Source organism: Myxocyprinus asiaticus, chromosome 46 (genome assembly GCF_019703515.2).
Source record: "Myxocyprinus asiaticus isolate MX2 ecotype Aquarium Trade chromosome 46, UBuf_Myxa_2, whole genome shotgun sequence".
Classification (NCBI taxonomy): domain Eukaryota; kingdom Metazoa; phylum Chordata; class Actinopteri; order Cypriniformes; family Catostomidae; genus Myxocyprinus; species Myxocyprinus asiaticus.
In genome coordinates, this window is record NC_059389.1 from 9,502,905 (window position 1) to 9,516,730 (window position 13,826).

The window sequence follows — 13,826 nt, forward strand, 5'->3', positions numbered from 1 at the left end:
ATGTTCTAAACAACCGGTATTGCCATTTAATCTACATCCATTACTGACAGCAGTGTTATTTTTTTTAACATAATTTATTGTTTTATTCACAGTAACAATGACAAAGTCCTTTAAATTTAGTCAAAATATTTTCATGTCATATATTTTAGTCAATTAAAATTACATACAATTATAAAAATAATTAAAAATGGCATATAATTTTAGTCGATGAAAATAACATTTTAATTGACAATAATGTGCACAATGAAATATATATATATATATATATATATATATATATATATATATATATATATATATATATATATAATAATAAAATAATGTGAAATCATATCAAACTTTAACCAAATATTAAAACATTTAGAAAAATGTAGAAACATTTGCTAATTTAAATGGTAACACTTTACAATAAGGTTGCATTTGTTATCATTAATTAACTACATTAATTAACATGAACTAACAATAAACAATATTTTTTTCCAGTACTTATTATTCTTGGTTAATGTTTATTTCAAAATTGAGTAATGTTTATTACTTATTTATTTTATTTTTTTTATTAAAATGTATATAATATTTAATGCAACATGAACTAACAATGAACAACAGTATTTTTATAAATTAATATTAATAAAGATTAATAAACACTGTAAAAATATACTGTTCATTGTTAGCTCTTGATAACTAATGCATTAACTAATGTTATATATAGATCCTTATTGTAAAGTATTACCATTTAAATCAAACACATAAATGATTAACAAAATACAACTGTCTTTGTTGTGAAAACCGGAGCTCTTGAAATATAAGCATACACTGTAATGAGTATTCTGAAGTATTAATAACTTTTTAGAAGTTGTTGTATTGTTAATTTATCATTCATTAGATACATTTTTGTCCTGTCTGTCTTAGCATTGACAAAATTATAATAATAAAAAAAAAATCTCTAATATTTTGTCATAAATTTCATTGACGAGATTAACATTGAGCATGTTTACATGCACACCAATATGATGATTAATCCCAAAAATAATCTTATTTTTAAAAATCTGACAAAGTAAGAAAACTGTGTTTACATGAGGTTTGAAATAATTGCATTATTCAATGCTTTTGACAACAAACCATGAAGAGACATGTGTTCAGCACATGCACACATTGGATTTGCCAGTGAGAACACCAGTAAAGGTGTTTACATGCCACGTAAAATCGGCGTAAGGGCAAAAATCTACCCATGTCCACTGGTTTATTTGTACGTCGTTTATGACCTTACTATGACCTGGCTTATTAAGCATAATCAGTGTAATAATGTACATGTAAACACGCTCATGGGATGTACCAAAGATGTCATTGACATTCGGTGTGGCACTTTTATAGGATGCCACCAGTGAAATGGTGTACAGGGTCTGTTGTGGAAGAACTTGATTGGCTAGCGCAAAGCCCAGACCCGAACCCCACTGCACACCTTTGGGATTAATTGGAATTCCAATTTGCCCCATCAGCCAACATCAGTGCCTGACCTCACCAATGATTGTGTTTAAATGGCAGCAAATCCCCACAGCCATGTTGCAACATCTAATGAAAATGCTTCCCAGAAGAGTGGCAGCTGCTATCGCAGCAAAGGGATGATCAACTCCATAATAATCTTTTCGATTTTCGACATTAAATGTGCAACAAGCACATGCTGTATGGAATGTTGCTGTTCTGATGTCCATATACTGTACTTTTGGCCATGTAGTATACAGTACAGTATGGACAGTTTTTTGGTCATATGGGCATTTACTCATTTACCCTTTGAGTTGAGTCTGGGAATTGAGCCATAGGCATTTTTCAACAAAATTTATGAAAAAGTAGGAGGCATGAGCTTAAATTGTTATTTGCTCTAAAACCAGCCATGGCCCCTGGGCTATTTTGATGCAGTGCATTTTATGCCTGTCAAAGACTGTAATTGGATGACCCTATTTGCCGTCAGTATCACCCTTTTTATGTCAGTTGAAAAGAAGAAGAGATATGCCCGCTCTGAGTTGCATCCTGAAAACACTTCTTTATCCTTTTTTTGCCCTTACACTCTCAGTAGTCTCGGAAAGATGCTTTTATTTTTTATCAGAGTTTATTTTTGGTTGTTATTCTGAGGAATTGCATGCAGCACTTGGCAGTGCCAGGGGAAAAACGGGATATCTTTTGAGGGATATTTGCTGCAACCTCTCTTTGTCTCCATTTGCAGTTTTCTCTCACACTTTTGATTTGAGAGTTGCTGATGTGGCCACAAGTATAATGAGCTGACATCTGTGGACGTTCTTTTTCCCTCAAACTGGTTAAACTCGACATTAGCTTTGCTGTTTCTCCCTAATAGTTGAACAAACATGTCTTCCAGGATTTGGATTCCAGCTCTGAGGTTGATGAAAGCTCAGATGAAGACAGTTCTCTGGAGGGGAACTTTAGCAAGAAGATACCAAGAGGTAAGAGATCAAAAGCAAGCAAAGGAGACTCCTTGTCACCCTCCAGCCCAGATTCGCCTATCTCCCTTGAGTTGAACCCTGGTTCAGAGGAAGACAACTGCCTCCAGACCAGGGATTTCCAAAAACATTACCTCAAATGCTCCAGGAAAGGCTTAGATGGCCATTGCAGCATGGTGGGCAGGCTTCTGGAGAATTATGGGACCTTTATTCCCAACCATGATCCACATCTGTACAATGCCACTGCTGCCAATACCAAGTCTATTGCGGGATACTCCATCCTAGCTTTTCCTGACTTCTGGGGTCACCTGCCTCCACAAGGGCAAGAGCCAATGGCTAAAAGACCACCCCATGTTCAAAGGTGAGCAATCAAATCTCTCCTTTTTTGGCTTTTCAGGAATTTTATTCACTGGGACTGTCAAGAGATGACAGGAAATAATGGAGAAAAGAGCGGGGATACCTGGTTAACAAAACATCTAAACTGGTTTTCAGGTCTAAGCTGGTTTAACCCGTTACTAAAAGGTTACTCAGAGGGCCTAAGAGGACAAAAAACTGCCATAAAAATATTATTTATTAATATTATTTTCCACTTACACTGACTTATATTTTTTAATCAACATCAGTCTTGATCATAACTACCAAATATTCATTCATTTTCAGGATTTTAACCCTTTAAAACCCCTTTGTTTACATAAAGCCACTGTTGTTTTTTACATACACACACACACACACACACTCACACAAATATCTCAGTACACACATACAAACACACTCTGACATCCATACCAACACATGCATTCAACTGGCCTGCAGTGCCAAGACAGCAAACAGAAAATAGGAAAAAAGCATGTATTTGCTCCATAGACTAAACATGAGTAAAATGGCGCCATCTGGTGGAAAATATTACAGATTTAAATTGTGAAGCCAGGGCTCCGGAATGAAAGCATAATATCATAAAATTCATGATTTTATGCTTTAATGGCACTGGGATCAAATATTGCAGTTTTAATGGGTTTCAATGGGACATTTTTTCCTTAAGTTCCTGAGTGTAACTATTTTGTGTACACAGTGTATTATAGATGTATTATTATATTATAAATTCCCCCAAAAATACACACCTTTGGCAAAATTTATGCCATTGACATTAACACAACCAAAATGATTGAAAAAACAAAAATGAAAAAGACAAAAATTTCCTGAAGGTCGCACAAGGGTTAAGGTGGTCTAGCTGGTCTCTTAGCCTGGGCAAGCTGGTCTTCAGATGGTCTAGCACAGTGGTTCCCAGCCTTGTTCCTGGAGACCCCCCAACACTGCACATTTTGGATATCTCCCTAATCAAACACACTTGATTCAATTCGTTAGTGGGGACTCCAAGACCTGAATTGAGTGTGTCAGAAAAGGGAGATATACAAAATGTGCAGTGTTGGGAGGGCCTCCAGGAACAGGGTTGGGAACCACTGGTTTAACTGGTCTCTTGCCTAGCCAAGCTGGTCTTCAGATGGTCTAGCTGGTCAAATGCTCAAAACCTCTCTAAAACCAGCAAACAGACCAGCATGATCAGGCTTGGAAACCAGCTAACAAGATGTTCATTTCAGAAGGGGTCAGAATCAGGAAATCTCATAAGCCAGATTCAAACTTGCAAACATTGTGCCATGGCTGAATTTGTTGTCACATATACATTAACAACTAGGCCATGTCTCTAATCAAATCTCCTATTTTCACTTCATCATCATAAATATGTTTGATGGATTGTTTAAAATGCATATATTTTAGTGATACATTGAACATCACAGTTGTAAAACCATCAAGGAACTCCCTGTTCACCTATGATCACTTTTTTGTTTAATATTTTTAAAATGACAAATCTTGCTTTGAAAGAGGTGTCTAGGAGCACAGCATAGCACAATTACTCTAGTTTTGTTTCTCATGGAAACTGTGCCATTATATACTGCGACAAGCATCTCATGCTGATCTAACATTTTGTTTTGTACTAGCATGAAACGCAAAAGAAAGCTGTTTGATTCCCAGAGGTGGGTATAGTAGCCAAAAACTGTACTCAAGTAAAAGTACAATTACTTAAAAAACATAATTACTCAAGTAGAAGTAAAAGTACTAACATAAATAATTACTTGAGTAAGAGTAAGAAAGTATCCAATTAAAAGAGTACTCAAGTAGTGAGTAACTCGTTACTTTCACAAATGACATAATAGACATTTACTCCCCTATATTCCATTACATAATACACATTTAACATGTATTACAGAATTATTATTATTATTAATGGAAATTCTGTCATCATTCACCATCATGTTGTTCCAAACCCGTATGACTTTCTTTCTTCCATGTAACACAAAAAGGAGATATTAGACAGAGTCACTATTTACTTTCAGTGAATGTTTTTTTTTCATATTTTGAAAGTGAATGGTGACTGAGACTGTCAGTTCCTAACATTCTTTGTGTTCCACATAATACAAAGCATCACACTGGTTTGGAACAACATGAGGGTAGGGAAATTATGACAGAATATTAAAATATGGCTGAGCTATCACTTTAAAGAGAGAAAATTCTGTCATCATTTACTCACCCTCATGCCATCCCAGATGTGCATGACTTCCTTTCTTCTGCAGAACACAAATTAAGATTTTTAAAAGAATATTTGAAAATATTTGAGTTAAAAAGTACCCATTTTTAAACCTACTCTAAAAGTAATTTTTTTTTTCAAAAAGTTACTCAAGTAAATGTAACAGAGTAAATGTAGCGTGTTACTACCAACCTCTGTTGATTCCATAGAGACAATTACAAAAACCACCCCAAGACTCTATTATTTTTACACATTGGTTTAGTCTTGCATTTCTGTACAAACCCCATAACCTACTGAATCAAATTTTCAAACCTTTTTGTAAATGGCTGCTTGTGCTATGTTTGCATGTTGAGATTGCAAACAAAACAATACAAATATCAGACTTTGATACAATTTACTTGTCTATTATTCATAATTATGCATTAACATAATGTAATTATGCATTAATTAATGAATAATTGCAAACATGAGAACATGAGCCTTTATAATTCATAACCTTAATTCAGAGTATACAAACTCACTGTAAGAAGAAAGGAAGTGTTTTAAAAATATATTTTTTCTCATAACTCATATTTTTCTTTTAGTTAAACTCTCTCGCCTTGAGTAGACTTTATGTTCTCACTCCCTGCTTTGCTCTACAGGCAACCAAAGACACTTTTCTAGTGAGAAACCCCTTAAAACTATAAATCTAATTATAGTAGCCCCCTTCAGTTAAAAACATGCTTTTGCTGAAAACTTTCTTCCATATGTAAGGAAGAGATTATAGGAAATTGACATTTATTTCAGTCATTTTGCTTTTTATTGAGTTTCCTCAAGGGTAAGATTAGTTTATATGGGTTCTATTAGTGTCATTTTTACTGTCAGAAAAGAATAGTCATTTCTGGAGTCTGAGGAAGAAAGTGTCAGACAAACTGTGACTTTTCGATATTTTTAATTCCATCAGGTGGCTTCCTACTTCACTCTTAACATTTCATAAGTCTAGAACATTGCGGTTAAATTTACCATCATCAATTTTGGCATGCCATCTTGTAAAATATTCATTTTAAATGGTTCATATTTGAAACATTTTCGACATTTAGTGTGACAACTCATTCTCTCAGTTTCCACATTACGAAAATGGCCATTTCAACAGGTTTCATCACCAAGTTTGTTTCCAATCATAGCTTTCTCCACACCAAATTTAACCTTAATTAAGGAGAGAGAGAGTGGCTTTTTTTATTGTCTTAGTTCTTTCTGCAAGGTAAACATTTTGATGAGAGTGTTCAGGTTTATACAGTAACTGGCCATGCCACATTGTAAACTAGCTGTTTTTTGCACATTTATTCAACCCCATTATCAACTGAAATTTGCTCTCAGGACTTGACAGATTGGTTTCTGCCTATTCGCATCAGGCCAAGGCCTTATTTTTCTATCTTTGTTTGAAAGCAAATAACATTACCAAACAGCAGAGAAAAATAGCCAATTGGCATCACAGGGTGCAAAAAGATGAGACATTATTGGTTTGATTAGGAAATATCATCATCCAAACAGAATTGAGAATGACCGCTATGCCTTTTGCAGACAAACGGCAAATTTTTTCCCCCCAGAACATTTGATATGCGAAGTTTGCAGCAATATCTGAATGGATTTGCTTATTAGTTGTTAAAGTAATGTCTAATGACACAACTGTCACATTTGTAAATTATATGCTCTAAACAGCTTTGGAAAAGAGAGAATGGGGCATTTAGCTTGTTGAGTCAACAGCCAAGGGGAGTTTACAATGAGAGCTCCCCCTACAGGCAGAAGAGTTGACTATAATTAATGCCAGGGTAAAATAATACAAAAATGTCATCAATTTACACTAAATTATTAAATTGAAAATATCCTAAACATTTGCTAGATTTAAGATGCAAAATAGGGTGGAAACGTGACATGAAACTTGTCTGTGAAAAGGGTCCATCCATTTGTTTGTTTGTGGAACATAAAATGTGAACATGAATAATCAAATGCCAAAAGCCATGTTGATACAAATAGAGATTATAGACCCAAAGGTGCGATCTTTTGAGATATTTTATTATAGATCTTCTTCACAATAATCTGTAATCCACTCTTGAAAACCAAAGCTTTGGTTCACTGATGATTTTCTTTCCTTTTTTCCCCCTAGAAATAAAGTTTTCGAAGACATCCAGCGTCTTCTCTGCCCAGAGAAGATCATCAACAAGGTTGTTTTTGACATGGAGGATCCTAGGTAACTTCATTAGATACACCAGTAATGAATCCTCTTGATGCTATGCTTAAAATCTTAAATCCATTAAGTGCAATTGATGCATCTTAATGGATGTTTCACAGACATGCCAAATTGACTCTGCGGTGACAACCACAATGCAAAAGATCTTCAGTACAGTGTTTTTAAAAAAGCACTTTAATTGCAGCAATACGAATACATACCTGAAATGGCTATTATGGTCAAAATAGCTTTCTAGGATCAATCTTATTTGCGAGTTATACAGGGATTGTTTTTTTATCTTAGTTCCATTGCACATCCAGTCAAGCTTGATTTGACATGACCGTCGCTGTCAGGGGTATTCTGAGAGATAAACCCCTGAATGGACAATGTCTCACTGCCACTGCAGATGTTGATGGACAACTATGTCGTCCCTAGCTGCTGTTTACTGTCACGTATTGCCGGTTGCAATAGATTACGGAAACAAAGCAATGTTCTAGTGTCCAAGACACGTAACTCCATCATGCAGACATGGGTATGCAGTGATCTTATTTATCGTTTGCAGTGTGATTGGAATTTATTGACAGCGGCAAATGGTTTAGACTGAATGATTGGCAAGAATCATCGTTAGTATCGTTAATTATTGTCTTGGCCCAACTGTTATGTTAACATCATTTGTTTGTTAAATTAATTTGGCAGTATGGCATGATATGGTGGAATATAACATGCTCAATCAACACAGTTGTTGAAAAATGTGTCTCTGTATCTTTTTTATCTTTTTTTTTTCCTATTTTTATTTCTCTCATTAATTGTTAATTTGCCCTTCCTTCGTTTCTTTCTTTCCTTCCTTCCTTCCTTAATTCTCTTCTCTTCTCTTCTCTTCTCTTCTCTTCTCTTCTCTTCTCTTCTCTTATTTCCTTCCTTACCCATTTTTCTTTCTTTCTTTCTCTCTTTCCTTTTCTTCCTCCCTTCCCCCTTTTCCCTCCTTCCTTGCTTCCTTCCTTCCTTCCTTTCTACTCTCTTTTCCTTCTTACCTCCCCTCCCCCTTTTCCTTCCTTCCTTCTTTCTTTTCTTCCTGCCTTCCTTCCTGCCTTATTTTTCTTTTATTTCTTTCCATCCTTCTTTTTCTTGTTTTTTTTCTCCATTCTTCCTTCCTTCCTTATTTTTATTTTTTCCTTCCTTCTTTCCATCCTTCCTTCCTTCCTACCTCTCCCCCCCTTATTTAGTCCCCAGAGTTCCTATGAGACATATCCCAGCTACCTTCGATTCTTCTCCAAATTTGAGAGCGGAAACCTGCAAAAAGTCATTCAAGTCCGCAGGTGAAGCTCTGCATTACAACACAGCACACGTACACAAGCACACACACACGCAAACATGTACCGCAGACAGCTCAGCAAGTGCCCTTGGGCCTCATTTGTAGTGCATTCGCAATCACACACACACTCTCTCTCTTTCTTATGTTTCCACTCTTTCAGCAAGCTTGCTTCATCAATGCATGCAAGATCAAATCAAAGTCGCAGTCTGCCGAGCAGTTCCGATGTGCTTAAATAAAAGAGCCAACTTTATATTTTCCAAATGAAATGTGGCGGTGCATCAACAGATGGGGATGGAGTGAGACAATTCTCTCTGCCATTTATGTAACACATTTCAGAGTCTCTCTCTAGCTCCTGATTTTCTCTTTCTCTGTCTGTCTCTCTCTTAGTCATGAATATGATCTGATTCTCAGTGCTGATGTCAACTCCTCTGCACACTATCAATGGTTCTATTTTGAAGTGAGTGGTATGGTGGCCGGTGTGCCTTATCGTTTTAATGTCATCAACTGTGAAAAAGGAAACAGCCAGTACAACTACGGTAAGACATTATAGGACTAGTTAACCCAAAAAATGAAAATTCTGTCAAAATGTATTCATATTAATGTCATTCTAAATCCATATTACTTTCTTTGTTTTATGTAATAAAAAAGGAGATATTTTAATGGAGTTAGCCATCCGTCTTTTTCAATATAATGGTAATAATGGCGTGCAAGTTCACGCAAGAAGTTGCGTTATTTAGCACTAAATACAACGCAACTACTTGCATAAACATGCATGCCACTGTTAACGAGCTCTCATGAACACGCAACTTTAATGTTTTAGGTGAAAACGGATTCAATTTAATGTTGTTCCTCACAAAACTAATTTCTAATTCTTTTAGAACCTTCATAATATAACGCAAGAATGGCATGGACTACTATTATGATACTTTGGATCCTTTTTTAAGCTTTACTGCCATAGTATTGAAAAGATGGAGGGCTGTGTTCATTGCAACATCTCCTTTTGTGTTCTGCATTAGAGCGAAAGGTTTCTAATGCTGCCTACTATGCATGTATGTTCTATGAATGTTCAGTGATTTTGAGAACTGTTATTGCTCTGAGAAATTTCTCCCCCCAAAACCGCTACCTCACACACAAAGTACAAGAAGCTTAAGAAGACGCCTCATTGGAAGCTGCTAAATCATATCTTTGTTCCATGTTGCTCTCAGACACAGCGGTGGGCCAGAGCACCAGCCATATATCCCCAGAAAATACAGGCATTACATTCTGGCATTTCCGAGTTCCTTCCCTGATAAAATGTTTTCAGTGGCCCTTGACTGTCTTTTCCTAATTTTGCTGTGCAGCTGGGTATTATAAGAGACTTGCGCTGGCCCAAAGTCAGGCTTTTATGTCTCTGTATTAAATAAGATGTCCTTTGCTGATGACCTTATTTAAGTTCAGGTAAATCTTATTCCCAACAAACATCCATTTTGAGGGAATGCGTTTTATGACATGTCACTGTCTCTAACTTAAGAGCATCAACTTAATGGGAAGTTTAAAAGACTACAAGATATTCTTAGGCATTTTGAGCAAAACCAGAGTATTAGGTATAGGAGGAGGCAGGCCACTCACTGAAAATTTGAGAGCCAACTCTCAGGTTGACAGCTGTGAGAAATAAAGTCAATGAAAATATTGTTTTTTCAGCTTATTGGAATAGGCATTACTGTAAACAGCCTTTACTGTGAAACATGTATGCTCATTGGACCAACCAGAAAAACACTTTTGTTTATTTTTTTGGTCTGATTTGACCATATATGATTTTATTGGTGATTTAACAAGCTTGGGAAAACAGTTGTCAGACAATTCCAGTCTTTCACATTCAAGTAGACAGTGTACTTGCATACAGCAAAACACAATGTTCTTAATCAGTATATGTTGTTTTCAAATTAAAACATCTAAATATACATAACTAGATTATTTACTTAAGAAGCAAAAATGTATAAGGTATTAAGATTTTTTTTAGGAAATATATCTTGAATTCAACAAAATTTAGTGAGGCTGAATGCTTAAAGCGGGTAAAACAAATGGGCATTACCACAGTTACAACATATACAACCGTTGTCGCTTAATTTGCTGGTGATTATTATCAAAACTAACATCTGCATGCTTAGCAGTTACAGTCTGTTTAACTCACTGGTTGTGGGAAACTTCTTAAAGTAACCCATGCTCTGTTTCAGGCATGCAGCCTGTGCTGTATTCTGTGAAGGAAGCTCTGGAGGGCAGACCACAATGGGTGCGAACAGGCTCTGAGATCTGCTATTACAGGTTAGATTGACTTTTGCTGAAGACTGAAGACACAGTTCATTTAGTGTTTGTGTACTGCACAGTGGTCATAGGAACAAAATTATGTTTTAAAGTACTCTTAAAATATAACTTTAAAGAAATAGTTCACCCAGAAATGAAAATTCTCTCAATGCTATCCCAGATGCGTTTGACTGTCTTTCTTCTGCAGAACACAAATGAAGATTTTTAGAAGAAGATAGAGCTCTGTCAGGTTCTTATAATGGAAGTACATGGGTGCCAGCAATATGATGGTCCAAAAGTCATATTTAGGCAGCAATAAAGTAATCCACATGAATCAGTGAATGTCTTCTGAAGCAAATCGATACGTTTTTGTAAAAAAAGAAATCAATAATTAAAAAGTTATTAAAAAAACTTTTAAAAAGCGCTTCCTGCCAGCAGCTGACGCGAAGCGTGACGTAAGCGTGTCGGCGATTTCACGCGAGAATTAGGAAACAGAGCTTATTTACAACAGAAGAACGAACGTCACACATGAGTTCAGCCATTTAAAAAAGCGTCAGAGCCCTGGATGGAAGCGCCGATTTAATTATCAACTTGTTTCTTACATAAACCTATCGATTCACTTCAGAAGACATGGATTACTTTTATGCTGCCTAAATGTGACTTTTGGACTGTCAAAGTGTTGGCACCTGTGTACTTCCATTATAAGGACCTGACAGAGCTCTATCTTCTTCTAAAAAATCTTTATTCATGTTCTGCAGAAGAAAGACAGTCATACACATCTGGGATGGCATCAGGGTAAGTGAATAATGAGAGAATTTTCATTTTTGGGTGAACTATTCCTGTAAGTGTCATCATTATGGAACACTGAATGTAAATTAAAGCTATTCTCTTTATCTTATTTCTCCTCACTTTATTTTTACTTCACCTCGCCTCACTTTACTTCAAGTTTCTTTACTTTTTATTAGGCAAAAACTATTGCAACAAAGCTGTTTTTAACTCCTTTACAGAAATCATTTCTGTCCTAGAAGAGGTCAGAGTTCTTTGTTCACCCTGACTTTCACGGTGACCTTTCGCCATGACGATGACGTGTGCTACTTGGCTTACCACTACCCTTACACCTACACCACCCTCCAGGTGCTTGACTTTACATTGTGTGCTCTGTGAGTGTTTTCAGGGTGATCTCATTGGATCTCAAGCATGTTTTGGAAAGGAAAAGGACTGTTCTGCGATCAAAATGCATTCATGCAACACAATGCAAAAAATCTTTGTGCAAACACAGCCAAAGTTTGAAATATAAAACTGTTCTAATTCTTTCAGCCTTTATGGGTAGATCTCATTAAACCTGTCAGAAACATGTCCGGGTCATATTTCAGCCCACGATCAAAAGTTACAATTATTTTTAGGACTAGTAAGATTTTTGTCTTTGTGAAAAAAATGTCATTGTAATTAAGCATAATAAATAATCATATCTTGTTTATATTGTAAAGAACTTATACATAATGGTTGCGTTTGTTGCTCTGCCACTAGTTTAAGTTTTGATTATTATTATTTATTTTATTTTTTACATAATTTTATGAAATTATTTGTTTGATCAATGTCTTAAAAATTTAAATAATGTCACAATGCAATATGTTTTAATGTGCTTTATTTCTTTATAAAATACATATTTATTGATGTTTTTGGGGGTAAAATATGACCCAGACATGTAATTGGCAAGTTTTGTAAGATTCACCCTAAAGTAGGTCAGGCTGAGCCAAAAATGTGATATTAAAGCAATATCACTCGAGCAAGAGTACTGTTTGTCCAGCTATCACCACTGCTGTGATTCTGAGGTAGTCATAGCTGTGCTGATAGATAGACAATACACTTTAACGAACAAGTAAATAATAAATGTAGGGAAAAACTAAGGACTGCCCCCCCCATACGCTCTTGTATGTGGTATTACTTTCTTACGCCACAGATTCAGGATCTGCCATTGCTAGTTTGAAAGATTCGCCTAAGCCTCTGTTACTAATTCAAAAACCACACTTTAGAACTAGTAATGACAGCTTAGGCTGTTTCTAACAAGTTATTGTAGAAACAACGAAGTGTGTGTGTGTGTGAGAGAGAGAGAGAGACCGATCGTGGAGTGATGTTGCCATACACGCTATCGGAATTATCACTCACATTCAAGTATTTTGTTGTCTTAGAGAAAACATGGAGGATGGCAGTTTCATTCTTGTATATTTCTTGAGGATCTCTTATTTTGACACTGACACACATTTTTCTTCCACCATGTTGAAAGTTTACGTCTTCTCCCTACTCGGAAAATCAGGTAGGCGCCCTGTCTGTAGCGACTCTCAGCTGTGATCGACAGTATTGCTGAAGTTGTTAGTTTAACTCTACTTCTCAGCTATAGTGTAGTAGTAATTACAGTGATCATGGAGCAAGAGACAATTCCGGTGTTGTGCCGAAATCTGACTCCCCGCCAGATTCTTACTCCCTGATGATACTTCCTGATTGGTACCTATGCCTAAAGCCCACCCCTAACCCTAAGCATAGTAGGGAGTTATTGGTCCCGATCCCTAAAGCCCACCCCTACACCTACCCCTAAACATTACCATACTAGGGAGTGAAAAATCGGCATGACACCAGATGACTTCAAAGAAATTTGTGCACTGACTGATAACACACCGTTTGTCAATGTCAGCTCAACTTGCTCATAGCATACATAAGACGGCCTTTTGTCGTCACCTGCTGGCTCAAATCTTTAAAGTCACAGGAATGAATGTAAATTCACATATCTGCACTGCTCTTACATGTTAGTTTGGAACTCCACTAACACAAGCGGGGTGATACAAACAGTTAAGCATACCGGTGCTGATGGTGTGAGCTATCAATACTCTTAAAACGCCTCTCGTCCAATCAGAATCGAGAACCGGAACTAACTGTAGTATTATTAGATACGAAATGTTACAAGATATTTAGAAAATGATAAATGTCAATCATTACAACTCA

At 36.1% G+C, this 13,826-nt stretch overlaps 1 protein-coding gene across 1 annotated transcript in view; it reads left to right on the forward strand.

Moving 5' to 3' along the window:
• The window catches only part of LOC127435892 (cytosolic carboxypeptidase 4-like), a 231,675-nt gene that overhangs the window by 90,118 nt on the left and 127,731 nt on the right, over positions 1–13,826 (forward strand). The window contains exons 12-17 of the mRNA XM_051689673.1: positions 2,369–2,811; positions 7,175–7,258; positions 8,461–8,553; positions 8,937–9,085; positions 10,763–10,850; positions 11,837–11,963. Coding sequence (XP_051545633.1) covers positions 2,369–2,811; positions 7,175–7,258; positions 8,461–8,553; positions 8,937–9,085; positions 10,763–10,850; positions 11,837–11,963 — 984 coding nt within the window. The remainder of the gene's footprint in view (positions 1–2,368; positions 2,812–7,174; positions 7,259–8,460; positions 8,554–8,936; positions 9,086–10,762; positions 10,851–11,836; positions 11,964–13,826) is intronic.